Below are 17,179 nucleotides of genomic sequence, written 5' to 3'. Positions count from 1 at the left end.
AGTAGTCTCATAAGAAACAGAAATCTTAGTGGCCAGCCATGAGTAAAAAGTTTCATTGCATGTTTAATGCATGATCCACCCAGAGTTAAGCACTTTTACTGATTTCAATGGGGGGGGGGGTTATGCACTTAAATATGCTTAGTTGTAGAAATATTGGAGTCTCATTTTGTTTTCTTCCTATATACAATAAACAGCCAATAAACAATATATTTAAGACATATTTACACTGCATATCAGTACTATGGAAAATTAAGCATTTTATTCCATGTGGTCACTTTAATAAATTCATTACTAAAAATAATTTTATGCCCTGTAGTATATTACTAATCAGGACCTGCTACTGGGTTTAAGGGTTTCTCCCCTCTGTTTCGTATTTACATTGATTTCTCTAATTGGAACCAACTGATCTTTTTCCTGTATATTGATTTTTTAAACCCTAGCAGTTAACAATGATTCTAATATATTGTAACACTTTAGACCTTAATCATAGAGTGAGGGGGGCTTTGCTTGTAGCTTTTGTTTGAGTTTTAATTAAGAAGACCTTGTGTCTCCAACCCTGAGCTGTGTTTTTAATTGCTCATATGTATATCATGTAGACTTCAAAAGAAGGAAAAGACGTTTATAACAGAGAGCACAAAGGGGAGCTTTGAAATGTCTACAGCCGTACAAAGTGGCATAATTAAAAACCTATGGGTGCTCCTGTGATATATAAGCCATATATATTTATAAAGTAGGCTGCGGTATACACTTGTGACTTGCCAAAAGGGATTTTGGCACTATTAGAGAAATAATCTCAATGCATCTCAAATAAACTGTAAAGAAAACTAATACGGTAATCTTTTCAGCCTTCTATTGCTCACAGAGTTCCTGTGTATTCTTGTTATCATGCTTGCTGAACCTCTGACAGCTAACCTACATTTTTCTCTTTCTGAATTCCTAATACAACCGTAATACCAATTATCCCACTTTATGCCTCCCTCTGAAAGCAAGAGGCAGCACTTCTAGCAACAACGTAGTAGCACAACCTTCACAGAATGGATACCAATCCTACTCCTATCACAATTACAACATACCGGTATACTCCATCTTTCCTCACAATTCTCTTCTCTGAAGAGAGTAACAGCTATTTCTATCACAAGCCATCAGCATGAAACTTGATACAGATAAAGGAATATGCACAGTGTATTTTATAGTGGAAATCTCTTATGCAGTAGGTCAACTCTTATCAAGCTCTTAAAATCTTGAAACTAGCACAGGCCTCTCTGTTTGCTAATTATTCTTAGGACACCGGAATTACAAACAAAAGCTTTGAACTCACTTTAATTTATCAAAGAAGAAGATCTTTGCACGGTGGAATTAAAGAATTATGTGCAAGTCAAAGAGTCATACAATGCAAATGCTTTTCTGTAGTGGGTAAAGCTATGCACATCCGTCAATGTCCATCCAAAAATAGAGCATACTGTACAAAGAAAGACTGCATGTGACATTTAAGCCACAATGTGTGTAAATATAGCTTATGTTCCAGTAGTATACTCCTCTAGAAATGGAAGCCAGAACACTTCACCCACTAGATTGTGACCCAGAAGCCTTCTATCTACAAGGCTGCTAGAACCATCATGACTCTTGGAGATAGCATAACTGCTTATGTTGTGTATGGACTGGCCTCCTTTATTTGATCTTCAAAGACCCTGTATTTTGAGAGAAACCACTGGAGGCTATTTCAGTGGAACAATAGTGTGATGCTTGCAGGACTCTGCTAAGTAAGAGATTTATGTAGACATGTGAAACAAAACTAAAAACAGGCTATTTGTGGCAATAAGGGGCACCATGCTTTCCGATAGTTGACTGGGAAAGTTGGAAAATGGGGGTGGGGCTTTAAATCACTGTCATTGTATACCTCGATATTTTATTTACATAAGGTAAATTTTATTTACATAAGGAAGGAAGGAAGGAAGGAAGGAAGGAAGGAAGGAAGGAAGGAAGGAAGGAAGATTTTGCATGTAAAATTACTGCTGGAGATATTTCTAATTAAGTCATTTTCCATTCATTAATATTGGATGGGAGCTATTTGGGAGCACTAGCCCAATGAAATTTTGATCTTTTAACCTTTGAAGAGCTAACCTCTATATGGTCTTATATACCAAAACCTTGAACTTAGCACAGTCGCAGATTGGCAGCCAGAGCAAATCCTGTAAACACGCAGTTATATGTCATGTCATTTGCCCCCACAAACAACCTATCACAAGCCATCAGCATGAAACTTGATACAGATCAAGGAATATGCACAGTGTGGGTGCATATTGAGTACCCTGTTAAACATAATCAGGTCCAGGGTGGGCTTTTTTTCAGGAGTGGCTACATTACTACACCTTCAAGGTTGCATGCACCACCTCTTCATGCAAATATGAACTCAACCAGTTATCCTCCTGACCCACCTAGATTTAATCTGCCATGAGGGCAAAGAGCCAAGAGGTAGCATCAGTGGGTGCATACTCACAACCATCTTGTAAACCTCTTCAGGCTGCAAAAACGGAAACTGATCCCACAAAACAAGGCTTGATGGAGCATTGGAAACCTCATTTAACCCTCTGAAATGTCCCAGGCTCCATCCACCAATATAAGTGACACAAGTGCTTTTGGTCTAGAAAAAGAGGTGCCAGAACTCACCACGAACATGTCCCTTGTTCTCTTATAATGGCATTGGTGCTCACCTGAGGGGTGCTGGAACTAAGTTCTGGTGAGTTCCAGCTGAAAAAAACCCCTGGGTGACACCAGTCTATGGACCACCCCTAAGGAGTTCTGTTGAGCTGACATGATGGCAGTAGAAGTTGGGATTCTTTGCTGCATTCATCACCATGCAGCAGGCATGATTATGTGCTATAACATGTGCTTGGTTGTCTTCCCAATAAGGCTTTTGCCACTTACACTTTAGCCATCATCCAACCTGCTTCATAACACATACCTCCCCAGTATACCAGGAGGATGAATATGCTCCACAGTCTTGTAGATGATGCTCGGGAGTGATCATATCTATGGCCCTCTGCATCTTGATGTGCTACAGAGAGCCAGGACCTCATAAGGATCACCAGTTCTGTCCACTGGAAAATAACCCAGAGTGTTCAGGAATTGTTGCTTATGTCCAAAAGATGATAAACATCGCACTCAAATAAATAAGCCAGCAAGCAGCTTCAACTAATTTCACTTGGATGCATGCAGAAAAGCATTGTGGTGAACTGCCTGTAAGTACTACATGCAACATAAAATTAATTGTGTCCAGGGAGTAGAGAAGCAATTCCCCTCCAATGTTTATCTTATCAAGTCTATTATAAACAGATATAGACTCTAATTTTAAATAAGATCAAGGCAATTAAACATCTACCTTAAGGCCAAAAAATGCACCTTCCACTATATGTCTTGTATTATGACTAATATTTTCACATCTCTTTGTTTTGGTAAACAAGGTTGGCATAGCAAACACGCAGGCACGGAAGAGCTTGGCTGCCTTTTCCCCTTTTTTCCTGGCATCCTTCCCCATAACTGATCTGCCAGTATTGCAGGCCACTTTTTCAAAGGGAGAGTATGTGCTTCATTTATCCTTAAGAACAACGCCTTCTGTCTGATAAAGCAGAGAACTCCCCAGTAACAGTCAGTGCAAAGAGCAGCTCTTCCTCACAGAACCACACCTTTGTTTCTTGCTATTGAGATTCTCTGCCCACCCCCTCCACAATCACCTAACTTGTTTCCGTCTTACAATGTTGCTTCACAGCTCCACTGTGAACAATCGGTGAATCTGGGAAGGAGGAAAGAATAACTACACAACACAAACACAATTAAGTAGTAAAACCTGACAAATCCCTACATTTTCAAACAAAACACTAAGCAATGTTTTCTTAATGAAATACTGTTCAGAATCACTAACAGACTGTCCTGGAGTACATGTATTCTACAGCATGGCCATTCCTGGACAGTTAGCCTTGCCACAGCACCCATGGCTTCGTAACCTCAATACTCATTTACTATAATATGTATGCTCTAGGTGGGGCTGTCCTTAATCTTGATCCAGAAGATCCAGATTACAATTCTGGTGCATGCTAAAAACTTAATTGCTCTCCATGACCTTTCCAATCTATTGATGTTAGTCTCTGTTAGAAATTTAAATATTATTTTGCTGCTTCACTGGACTTGTATTTAATTGTGTTTCTATATGGATTTTATTGTACTGCTGAACACCACCTTAAAAAGTCCACATAACTGATGGTGTATAAATATATTAATAACCAAAAACATACATACACTGATTGAGAGCGGTAGCCCAAGGAAACAACTAGGAAGCATGGTTCCATGTTTGTGGTTGCGAACTATAGTATACAAAAGGAACATTGGAGAGCTTTATTGCAGGATACAAGGAACTTTTTCTCCGGAAATCCCTTGCCTCCATGTTCACTATAGGAGGCGGCCACCTGTGTATATTATACATCTTAGGACACTCCTATGCAGCATGTACCAACCAGAAAGCCAATGCAGGCTTAAGAACATAACTCAACTTTGCAGAGTTCAATGAATCTGAGACAGACCTGATCCAAAAAATGAAACCTGCCTGAACACAAAATCCATAGTTCCAGAGCAGGCTCCTCACTAAAAAGCTATTTACTTCACCACATGCAGAGAAGTCCTATTAGTATTCTTGGAAAGTCGGGGGTAAACGTCAATAGGACTTTTTGCACTATTAAAAAAATCTGCTTTTCAAAATAAAATATGGTGTCTAATTTATACTATACCTTTAATTTCTCCGAGGAGTTCACTTGTGTTTAATCTTTCCATTTTCTCCTTCCAGTCTTTAGAAAGTAACTTTTCTACGCAAGATGAATCTATGAAAACAAGAGGGGAGAGAAAGCGTTAATAAAAACTTAAATGTTAGTGAAATCAACATGCAGATATTTTGAGCTGCTGCACAATAAAATAAGTATTTTGCATTGAACAATCTAACTTCCTGCACAACTTCCGTGTCATACCATCTGCTGCCGCTGTACTTGCAGCCAATCGGAAGCCACGCTTTGGTTTCCAAACGTTTTGGAAGTCAAACAGACTTCCAGAATGGATTCTGTTTGACTTCTGAGGTACAGCTGTATTGTCCCTGGACCTGGCCTTACTCACTTAAAATGCATCCCCCCCCCCCCCCGATTTGAACTACTAAAGGATCAATAAATCCCACATATAAAGGAGGAAATGTCTGGGAAAACACTGTGATGGGGGAAGATGTCATATGAATGCCCCTGTGTTAACAGGCAGACACTCTGATGTGAATCCACATTTTGCTCCAGTGTGGACAAATCCCAAGGGTTACGTGTTGCCATTTTATCACAATAAAAGTTACATTACAATCTTTATACAAGTTTTGGTTGCAACACTGTAGAAGTGTCTTTGGAAGGACAGCACAGCTTATGCATCCCTGCACCCCCAAGTAATATTTTAGTAGGGAAAGCCAATATACTAATTATATCCTTTCAAAAAAGAGCAAAATTAAGAAGCACTAAGTTGTAATAGACAGCATTAAAATACTTGATACACAATAAAACAAATAATTTAATTTTAACAATTACAAGCCTTTATTATTTTTATGAGTTTTGGCCAGATAATAGAAGAATCAACAAATAACCACCAATTATCGATAGAACATTATAATTTGTCCTTTTCTGTGATATCATCAGTTTAAAAAGCTGCATCTCTTGTGCCCTGCCAAAAACAAAGAACGCTGGCTTTATATTGATATTTACAGAAAGTTAACAATAAAATATTTAAAGTAGGATACTTTTGCCCAGTTTATGACAATACAGTATTAGAGCAAAATGAATCAAGGAACAAAAAGATATGCCTGATTTTTAAGGCACCTTTTATGTAGTATTTTTAAAACTTATATAAATAGAGAAGCATTAAACACACACACAAATGGCAATGAATATTTATTTATCTATCTATCTATCTAGCTATCTCTCTTCTCTTGATAACATATACAAAACAAAGCTTTCTTTTCTTTTATCGACAAATGGCAATTGTCTGAAAACATATTGACAGCTCAGCTGTGATATATCTCCCTATATCAGGTTGTGGCCAATGAAAGCACAATCCAAATCTTTGAGGTTAGGCAAGATCTGAAATCTCAGAAAATAGAAATAATATTAAGAAAGTGCAGGTTCTGCTAAAACTGCAGTGCTGGGAAGGAGCAGCCTGAAAAATGCATAGTTGCCTAACCCAAAGATTATCTGTTGTCAAACAAATCAAGAACCTGTCCTTCTCCAGTGTGAATTTGTAAGTTTCTATATGTACACAGAAGGTTAGATCCAATGTTAATAGAGCACTGGAATAAAGAGTCTTAAGGTACTTATTAAGTCTATGGTTTTCAAGGGTCTACTCTGAGTATGGCTAACACTGGATACACCATAGTTTGATTAGGGGAAGAGATTACAAAATCCAGTATGAGTGTCAAGGGAGCAATCCAGAGGAAATAAAACAGATGGTCCAATTAAATCAATGGGACTTGATAAACAGTTGGGGAAAAGTATGTTCCAGGCAGACTGAACATTTTCGAGTTTCTGCTCAGCACAAACGACCAAAAGTTACACCTTACATAATTTCTAAAGAATGTGTGAGCATTTTTTCAAGATGCTGGACACAATGGAGGGAGCATTAGTTCCACAAAAATAAACAAATAAAGCCCGATATATTTAGAACTGGGTTCCTACAGCCGACCAGTTCTGTCCTTTCCTGCAGGGTTAGGGTTAGGCACAGCTTCCCTGGCCACAAGGGCTTCCCTATTTATTTAAAAGGAGCTGGGGGGTCCATTGCAGTAAATGTGGAAAGGCCCTCATACATTAGTGGTATGGAAAAAATGGAATGCTGAGAAAACTCTGGGTTGGTATCTATATAGAAATTATTATTGTGTTAATAACAATTAGTATTTTATAGTTATTTATAATTTATACAATTAGTAATTTATAGTTATTTATAATTTATAGTAATTTAGTGTTATCCTGATTACTATGAATTGAAAATGGTTACAGTTTGAAATGCTGTGTAGTATGGTTTCACTAACTGTACAGGTCATTGATCACTTTTTAATGTATTGTAAATTGTTTGTGGCCATTAACAAAGGGCAGTCTATAAATGAAATTATTAATAAGAAGAATACTGTTATGAGTTGAGGTGGGCTAGATCCTCCTAAATGTGTCATGATTTAGTAAAAGTGAGAACTGATTAAGCTTTGATTAAGTTTTGCCAAATGTGGAAACCTCCTGGATTTAGCTATGCTAATGAGCCAAGCCAGCTCTGCAGAGTTAACTGGATGGGACATTAAAGGTAAAGGGACCTGTGACCGCTAGGTCCAGTCATGGCTGACTCTGGGGTTGCGGCGCTCATCTTGCTTTATTGGCTGAGGGAGCCGGCGTACAGCTTCCGGGTCATGTGGCCAGCATGACTAAGCCACTTCTGGTGAACCAGAGCAGCACACAGAAATGCCGTTTACCTTCCCGCCAGAGCGGTACCTATTTATCTACTTGCACTTTGACGTGCTTTTGAACTGCTAGGTTGGCAGGAGCAGGGACCCAGCAACAGGAGCTCACCCCGTTGCGGGGATTCGAACCGCCGACCTTCTGATCGGCAGGTCCTAGGCTCTGTGGTTTAACCCACAGCACCACCCACGTCCCTGGATGGGACATTAGCAGGGGACAAAGGACAGTGATGGCCCATCAAGGAAACCATCACAGCCAGGCAAATGGGGTTGGGGCCCTTCATCGCTGGGTGCTAGTGAGCAAAGGCCAGGTTGAGGGTTTCAGCTCTAAATGATGTAGCCTGGCGGAGGTCCTTGGACTCAGTAATCAGAAGGAGAAGAAGGGGCAGAACTCCAAATGAGCTGGGGATGACAGGCTGAAACAAAGAGACACAGAGGATGGCTTTTCCCCCTCCTTTGAATCCAATGCTGCCCTTAGGGGGGAAGCCAGATCCTCACAGGATGTGAATGTTCTGCAGTCCCTCCATCTAGGTGCAGGTTATATATCTGCATAAATAAAATCACGTATCATAAAGATACCACAGTCGCTGTGCCTTATTCCCAAAAGAAAACACAAACCCTGGGTAAGTGCCTAGAACCCCTGGAATCTTGTACCACTCATGGAGATTAAGGTGGTGTGTAACAGTACTGGTAAAATTGGAATTATGACCCCATTTCAAAGTGACTATAAAAACCATGCACTCTCCAACCTGATGGATTCCTGTTTATAAATATTTCTTGATTCTATGCCATGGGCAAATGTATCATTTTTGTATGTGCTTGGTGTAACAAGCCCATCTGTGCCAGTAAATGGTAAAGGTAAAGGACCCCTGGACAGTTAAGTCCAATCAAAGGCGACTATGGGATACGGCGCTCATCTCACTTCAGGCCGAGGAAGCCAGCATTTGTCCACAGACAGCTTTCCAAATCATGTGGCCAGCATGACTAAACTGCTTCTGGCACAATGGAACACCATGACAGAAACCAGAGCGCACGAAAATGCCATTTACCTTCCCGCCGCAGCGGTACCTATTTATCTACTTGCACTGCTAGGTTGGCAGAAGCTAGGACAGAGCAATGGAAGCTCACCCCATCACACGCATTCGAACCGCCGACTTTCCGATCGGCAAGCTCAAGTGTTTCAGTGGTTTAGACCACAGCGCCACCCGTGTCCCTGTCTGTGCCACAACATGGGTTTATTTAAAAATGCCCTGACCTATAAGCGGCAGTATTATCAAGCAATTGATCTGAATTTGGAAATCAAAAATCCTACCCACTGTAAGGAGAGCTTTGCTGGATTGGGTCAATGACCCATCTACACCAGCACTCTGTTCTCACAGTGACTTGCCAAATGCCTATGGAAAGCTGGCAAGCAAGACTTGAGTGGAACAGTCCTTTCCCAAGTTATGATTCCCAGCAACTTGCATTCAGAGGCAAACTTCCTCTAACAGTCGAAGTACTGCATAGTTATTGTGGTTAGTAGCCCCTGACGGTCTTAGCCTCCAAATGAAGCAGAGCTCAGATTCCTAACAAAGCAGAGTTTACACATGCACATGTACACCACGTTTCTTCTGAGTGTTTATGATTGTCTATAAATTATTCTTTCTGTGGAACAATGAGATAAATCATGTCTCCTTTATTAGTAAGCTCTGGCCCTCTTTGAGTAGCTTTTTACGATTACAAGTGTACTGAAGTTTTCTTTTTTAGTGACAACAGAAACAAAACAGCCAAAACAAACAAACAAAACCTCTGAAAACTATGGCAAAGAAAAGCTATGCCTATTGCCTATACTCAATTTTATCTCTAACTACACAGGACCCAGGACATATTCTTAGTACCAGATGACCAGGTGCCAAGCTAGAAAGCAAAGCGTGGTAGGGAGGGTTCTGTGGTAATGAGGTAAAGCCCTCGGACATTTTCCTTAAAACCTGAGTGAAATCCCATATTGCACACACTCAGAAGGCATCTTCATTACTGTTTCACAGGCCTATTTAATCTAATTGTGAATGTCTCTTTAACAGGAAATAATGGTACTAAGGTTCAACTCTTAATGAATGTGTGAAGTAGCATGCGATTAAATAAGTTGTCAAATCCTAGCCTCACAAGGACTTTGAAAGATAACTAAAATGAACACTAGGCTGGAGAAGCACTAGCTTAAGTACCTTAGCTTAAGGTACTGATCTGCAGTTCATGCGCACATGTAAGAAAACCCACAGTGACTAATGATTTGTTGCTATGAGAACTTTGGTTGGGAAGCGGGTTTGAAGTGTAAGAAATAAATAGCATCAGAAGAAAACCCCGAAAGCTTGTATATGTGATCATCTGGTTTATTGCTGAGCTCATCCATGTGTGCTGGTACAATTTTATGCAATTGCTGATTTTAAGGTGTTAAGACGACACAGGGCGTCTCAGGGCGGCATCACTGGGAAGAGAAAGGGGAAGTGATAATAATAATAATAATAATAATAATAATAATAATAATAATAATTATTTATTTATACCCCGCCCTCCCCAGCCAAGGCCGGGCTCAGATTCACTACAATGCTTTTTAAGAGATAATGTGAGCTCCAGGTTTAAAAAAAGAAAGAAAGATGAAAAGCATGTCTCTGTGATCAGAGGGCATGATGAAAACAATTAACATTTATCCACTGAGTAATCAATCAGTTTTGGAATGGAAAGAATCTCTGACTGCCAATGAAGAACAAGTGTGCTGGCTATCAAGGTCTTAAGTTCTTCTGACTAAATCAAAGTCATCTTGATCCTATCAAGGGTTGGTTTCTCCCGCACGCCACCCCCCCCCCATCCACTACAATCCCAATCTTGTGACCTTCAACAAGTGAAGAAGCCCAGTTCTACCTTTCCTGAGTACTATGACCTTCCAGTGGCCTGCATCCATCTACATAGGGTTCGTCTACCCCCAGGTTATTTTTAATTTACTGAAGTAGCCCTCACATTACTTTCTTTGACATACAGATATGAAGAATGCATTCATGCCATGTGTGTGTTTTGCTTTTTATGGTAAAAGTCAGACATAAAAGAAAGCCTAAATGTGTGTGTGCCGTAGCAAAACTTCAAAGCCCTGACTGTCAGACATTATTATTTCAAATCAGCTCTGACTTTTTGAGACTCAATAAAACACTATAGTACACAGTGGCATATTTATAACATCCATATCAATGGTAAGTGTGATCAACTGTCTTACTCTCACTGCTTTGAGAAGCCCACTTTCTTTCTTTCTTTTATAATAAGCTTCTTTCAAAACATGTTGTAACAATACTGTAAACTGATAATTATTGCTGATATGAGTTCTAAAACATGACTTGTTTTGCATACAATCATTTCCTTATCCAGGTGGTACACAGTGACAGAAGACAAAAGCACATTTATTTATTAATAATGATGGCAAATGTATGGTAGATTTATAAGCAATAAATAGATATTATTCAGGAAAACATTTCAATCACATTGACTTGTTTATTTGTTTTTGTCTTAGTACATATAAAATATATTAGAGTATCAGGAGAAGTCTGGGTGGGAGAGAAGGGAATTCTAACTAGATCTAAAACACAAGCAATGATTTCAAAACATGAATAACCCTCAATATATTAACATTTGTAGTACAAAAACAATGAAGTCTTGCCTATTTTTATCACCTGATAACTGTCATAATACAACAAAATACAACAGAATGCAGAACAATCATTATATTTTCAAACAGACAGAGATTGTTGCAGTTTCCCTTCTTTTTAGGAGACCCTCATTGAAGGCCCAATTCCCATATTAATTATGCCACATCAATTTCATATGGTGAATATTTTATGTGAATGCACCATTACGTGACTGGAGGTGTTGATTTGCCACAGTGGAGTGAACTCTAGCAGATTTTCCCCAGACATGATTAATACTAGGTCTCATTCAACGGAAACACAGCAAAATGGAGCATGGTCATACCAGGTCTGGGCAACTTTACCCCCCACAAAACATTAAAAAATGATATCACTTGGGTGACTGGCCAGCAACAAAGCAGCACCAACAGCAGCAACCATTAGACCATACTACGTGCATAGTGCTCTGCCATACATACTTAGGATGCATAGCTTCTCATATCTGACTCATACTTAGGATGCATGGCTTCTCAAATCAGCTCAGTCCTCAGTATAGTTAAGCTAAACTACCTACCACAAAGATAGCCAATGTGAACCCTCCAGATGTTGTTGGACTCAAATTACCATCTGGCACGGCTAATGTTAGGAAAGATGGGTGTTGTAGTCCAACAGTATCTGGAGGTACCACTTTCTGCTTGCCTGTGTTCATTTGGGGGGGGGGTTGCACCACACCTAAAGTGCAGTACTACAGGGGAGAGAGGACTCAGTGCCATGGAGGCATCCAATACCGCTGCAGAGATTGCTGTGCGAGAAACATTACTGCCAGTGGCGTTGCCACCAGCAATAGGCAACATAAGGCCACAAAATAGGACGTTATGAGGGTAGTACGGGATCCCAAACGAATATCTATCCAAGAGATTAGAATGGCACATGTCACATTAACTATATTTTTTGATAGACACAAAACATATGAAGGATGCATGCATGGTGAATTTTCAAAACAGGAGACAAATAACTGAGGTTCAAAAAATGATGGCTCCAGTGAATTTGCTTCCTTATATAAAAAATTGAGTTAATCAAGGAGTGTGTTGCCTGTTCTAGCAAAACTATGAAGTCATGCATTATTAGGAAGTACTGATGAAAGAAAAAGAAGAGGAGGAGGAGGAGGAGGAGGAGGAGGAGGAGGAGGAAGAGGTTGGTCCACCAAAATATCTCACTGAATTGATGTGATTTCCCCCACTGCCTACAGCAGCACAGGCAGCCAAGCATAGCTGGGGGTCTGCAGACCCACCTAGTCTACCTGCTGTGGGATCAACTACTTGCACTGTTTTAATAAAAGGCTTTATTTCAGTTTTTATAAAAACATAATGAAGAGCAGTCATACAATTCATCTCCATGTATCTTACATATTGCAGCTCCCCACTACTAGATGCTGCTGCAACTGATCCAAACAGCTGTGGTAGCACCAGCAACAGAGACTGTGGGGGCTAAAGTAGAGGGGGGTAGGGAGGTACATGGGTGCATGGTACAGAAGAGTTCTGGAGCTGGAACTAAATCAGCGTGGTTTTTCCTAACTGCAATTATTGTCAGTAAGCATATGTACCCAAGGCAGGGCCTTAAACAAGAAATCTTCTGAATCCATAGCTGTCAACTTACAGATTTGAAAATAAGGGACCAGCAGCCAAAATAAGGGACCTGCAGCCTCACTCCAGTCTCCCTGTCCTCCTGCAATCTGGTCAAACTCATGCTGGTAGCTTCGAGAACACTGTCCAACCAACTTTGTAACCAGAGGTTCAACTGAATAGAATCTGAATCACATGCACCACAAGGCCTATGCAGCCTCAACTTAAGGTGGCTCCCCGGCCTGGCTTTGCACTGCAAAGTTTGCAGCAGCACGTGCAACAAAATGGCGTCCAGCATTCAAAACCCCCCTCAGCTTGCATTATCTAGCCACACACAAGGCATGCAAGCTCCACCCCCCAGTCGCTCTTAGACTTTTTATTGGGTGAGCAACACAGCCAAGCAACACAGTTGGAGCCTCCCTCCTCCCTGGCCGGCAGGGAGGGAGGGAGAGGAGCTGCTTCATTTGAAATTTAAGGGACATCATTTAAGGGACATTTAAGGGACATCTATCAATAAGGGACAGCAGCGGGACATGGCGCTGGAATAAGGGACTGTCCCTTCAAATAAGGGACACTTGACAGCTATGTCTGAATCTGCAGGTCCTAATACATCTTTCCCTTGTTGGTGAAAAATATTTTCCCTTAAAATGGTAAAATTAGAACCGTTCAGAGCTTTGAGAGTTGCCTTAGACTTTTAATTAAAACTCTGTAAGCCCACTAAAAATAATTAGGCACTAAAAATGCATTCGTTTTACTCTGAATTCCACACATATTCCCAAACTATTACTAGCTCTCACTTGAAACTCTGGTCTTTCCGAATCCAAAGGCTGCGATATAAATACTGGCTGTTGCCAGGCTTGTAATCTAAGCTGAGCCTGACTGAGAAAAAGAGCTTGCAGGCTACACCAAGAAATCCCAGAATGGTTTGCTTTTTAAAAAAAAGTGAATCTCTCGTGAAAACTTCAATGCACATAGATAAAATACCACACACTGCCTATGTGCCCTCCCTCCCCCCCATCTTGTTTCCATCTCGACATACAGGGAGAGCCTAAGATTCAGCCCTGACCTTTATTACTTTAATTTATTTATTAAAAAACAAAACCTTTCACCTTTCAGATGTTTTTGTTCTCCTAAAATAGCTCATACAATGCTATATTCCTCTTTATTTTTAGCAGAGAAAGAAGAGAAAGCATGCTTTTCCCATACAGCAAGGCACAGATATAAACATCAACACAGATGCTCTGTGAGAGAGAGCTGGGCTTCTCAGGCACTTGATCATTAAGGAATGCACCAACTGTTTTAGATAATCTTGTGCCAGCTCAAATTCTGCTCCACACTCCCCTCTGGGAGTGGTCAGTCTTGTCCTGCTCCTAATTTTTCATTTTCCTCACTCCTCCAGGCTTTTTCCCCCCTTCTTCACTTCAAGAACAGAGGGGGAAGGGGTGCACTGTGCAGCAAATGAAAGAAAAGAAAAGAAAAGAAAAGAAAAGAAAAGAAAAGAAAAGAAAAGAAAAGAAAAGAAAAGAAAAGAAAAGGACATACTTCCCCAAACAGAGCAAAACTTTGAGACAATTAACCCTCCCTTCTTCTTTCAGATAAATTACTAAGTATCAAATGCAATCTGTTTCCTTTGTTTACTCAATATGAACAATTTGTAAATGACTCAAGGATAAAATTCAGAAAATGTCGTTTTAAATTAGAACCATTATAAACATGCTAATGATTGCTCAACTAAAACATGCAGGATCAGTGTGAATAAATACATTTAGTTCCCTGAGAAAATACAGTTGTATTGCCACAGAACTATTTGGACATTATATGATTTACTCCCATAAAATGTTGATTCCATGAGCACTGTACCAGGCAAAATCCATTGGGAGCTTTCCAAAATGTCAGCACAACTGCTTAGATGCACCGTCTTGGCACATTAACAGGCCAAAATTATATTTTGAACCTGTCAAAACAAAATGTACATTTCATTCTTCTCCTTTATCTTCCATTATGGAATGAATTTGTATATTATATTGCCCTTATTCACTTAAATGCATCCTCCTGAACTATTTACCTAACAGTGTTGATAAGCAGCACTATTTCACATAACCACCATTTTCCACCCAAGAGAAAACTTAATTCCCATTATTTAATTTCCAGAGTAACCTGTAATGTTGGAGAAATGTAGCCTCAGAATTCACAAAACAGCAATCAATGATACTTGGATAAAAAGAGGGCACAATTTACTAGCAATTCTTGAGCAGATGAATACATGAATTGACACTTTCAGCAAGTACTATGCATCTAATTGCTCTTTCCTATCATATATCATATTTCTTAAGGTACAGTAACCAAAAGAATTTATAGTATCTCCTATTTTAAGAAGCCAGCATGCTTACTGAGTCCTTAAAGATTCAGCGATATCCATTTTTCTTTTAATAAATAGATATTAACTTCCATGATGACACATTATAGTTTACGTCTATGAAAGGCAACATAAACTGGTTCATGTTATTTTTATTGCCATCTGCTCTGCACTAGGATTTATGCTCTTTCAATTACGGTATTTGTCACTTTTTCACAAAATGTCTCAAAGCAACTTACAATGTAAAAACAAAAGAAGTCAAAATTGTGTACACATATAGGCATTGTTGCAGTCAACCATGGAATTATTTTCTAACAAGATAAATTTAAAATAGCTGAAATAATTCAAGCAGTGGATTATTCTTTTCTTCTGAAACAATAAAACTCATATCGTAAGGGGTTTCCCTGGAAATATTAAGCTTCCCCCACCTTTTTAGAATAAGTGTGGCACAACCAATATGTTTACATATTTTAAGATCTTATGTTACCATGCTACCCATGGCACGCCAACAGCTGGTGAGAACATGCTCATTTCAGCAGCACGGGCTCAGAAAGATGTGGGGTATACTCATTCCACCACCCCTCTCAATACACCACCCAAGAGAAGTGGCTCATGATTGGTCTGGGTTCTCTGTGCTCCCTGTGATTATCCTAGAGTCACAGGTCTACAGATATATTGGTCTTATGTCAAACATTTCCAACACTGGCTGCCCAAGAGAAGTTGGGGATCCTGTGACTGGGTGAAAGATTCAGTGGAATGATCCCAGAATGAAATCGTGGTGATCCTTTTCCTCTTGGAGCGCACATTCACAAAATCTGAAAAGGCTGAGCAGGAATCACACACATCATCATCATGGTGCACCCCAGGGTTCTGACAAAGGGAAACTTAAAAGGCTAGGAAACACACTAAATAAAAATACACAACCAGGAATCAGGAAATATAATTCTTAATGTTTGGAAGAAACCCACCACCCACCTCCCACAAATAATACCTTAAAAATATAAAAACACTTACTATGAAAAAGAATGCCTAAAGCGGGGATCCTGCCAAAGGTTTCCTTTTGTATGTTAAAATATACAAAGGACAACATAATAAGCTCTTGATTTGAAATTACTTCAAATGAGGATAAGAAAGAATGAAAACAATAGCTACAATCTCATCTTTGTTTATAGTTTTCCAAGGTCTCATCAGCTCATAAGTGGAGTTCTTACCAGAACACCCTGGCAAAATTATCCCTTCACCTCTTCTGAAAAGTAGACATGGTTTCAAGTGCCAGGACATTATTATAGCACTGCAGAAAAAACTGCTTGCTATTAAGGTAAATGCTGCAGGCTTTGAGGTGCATCATTACAGAACCTGAGGTATAAAAGGAAAAAAGGATGACTGCCTTTTAGAACCCAGAATTTGGTCCTTTTAAGATTACTTCTCACATTGAAATGCACAGGTGTCTTTCGTAATTCTCAGGAATTATGACAACATATACATATGAAGATAATGCCAAAACTGTCACATACTTTCTAATAAAGACAAGACATGCATGTGTCACAAGTGGGAATCTGAGCTTGAGAACTGTGCTCAGTAAATGCTATGCCTATGGCTGACATTTTGCTGCCTGAGGCAAAGGACAGGATTGCCATCCCCCTCATCATTCCAGAATGCAGAAGGCCCGCAGACTGGCAGCTGAGACAGCATCTTAGCATGCACCTAAGAGCAGCAGGCTAGCTCAGGGGGCACAAGGTAGACCACATGACGTACACAGATCTCTCTACCAGCACTTCATTGCCACTCACACTCTGCTCTGGCTACCGCTTGCCTGATTGTCAATTCAAGCAAATAGTGCAACATCAGGATGCAAGCAACACATGGCCAGAGTCATGGCCAGGGCTGCCTGCCTCTCTGCCTGCTTGCTCAGACAGGGGCCTTTACTAACTGTGCTGCCTGTGATAGATGATAGATATTTTAGGCCAGGGATGGGGAACATCAGACTCAGAGCATGTATCTGCACCCCCCCCCCCCCGTGTGTCTGTGTGTGTGTGTTAATTGATATATTAGG

At 40.0% G+C, this 17,179-nt stretch overlaps 1 protein-coding gene across 50 annotated transcripts in view; it reads right to left on the bottom strand.

Moving 5' to 3' along the window:
- Window positions 1-17,179, bottom strand: part of SOX6 (SRY-box transcription factor 6) — a 443,885-nt gene that overhangs the window by 186,470 nt on the left and 240,236 nt on the right. For all 50 annotated transcript variants that reach the window (XM_083589534.1, XM_083589547.1, XM_083589512.1 and 47 more), the window contains one exon: window positions 4,779-4,868. In XM_083589534.1, coding sequence (XP_083445660.1) covers window positions 4,779-4,868 — 90 coding nt within the window. The remainder of the gene's footprint in view (window positions 1-4,778; window positions 4,869-17,179) is intronic.

The sequence above is a fragment of the Podarcis filfolensis genome (assembly GCF_964270895.1).
Source record: "Podarcis filfolensis genome assembly, chromosome: 1".
NCBI classification, from domain to species: domain Eukaryota; kingdom Metazoa; phylum Chordata; class Lepidosauria; order Squamata; family Lacertidae; genus Podarcis; species Podarcis filfolensis.
This window is presented reverse-complemented; position numbering and strand designations above follow the sequence as displayed.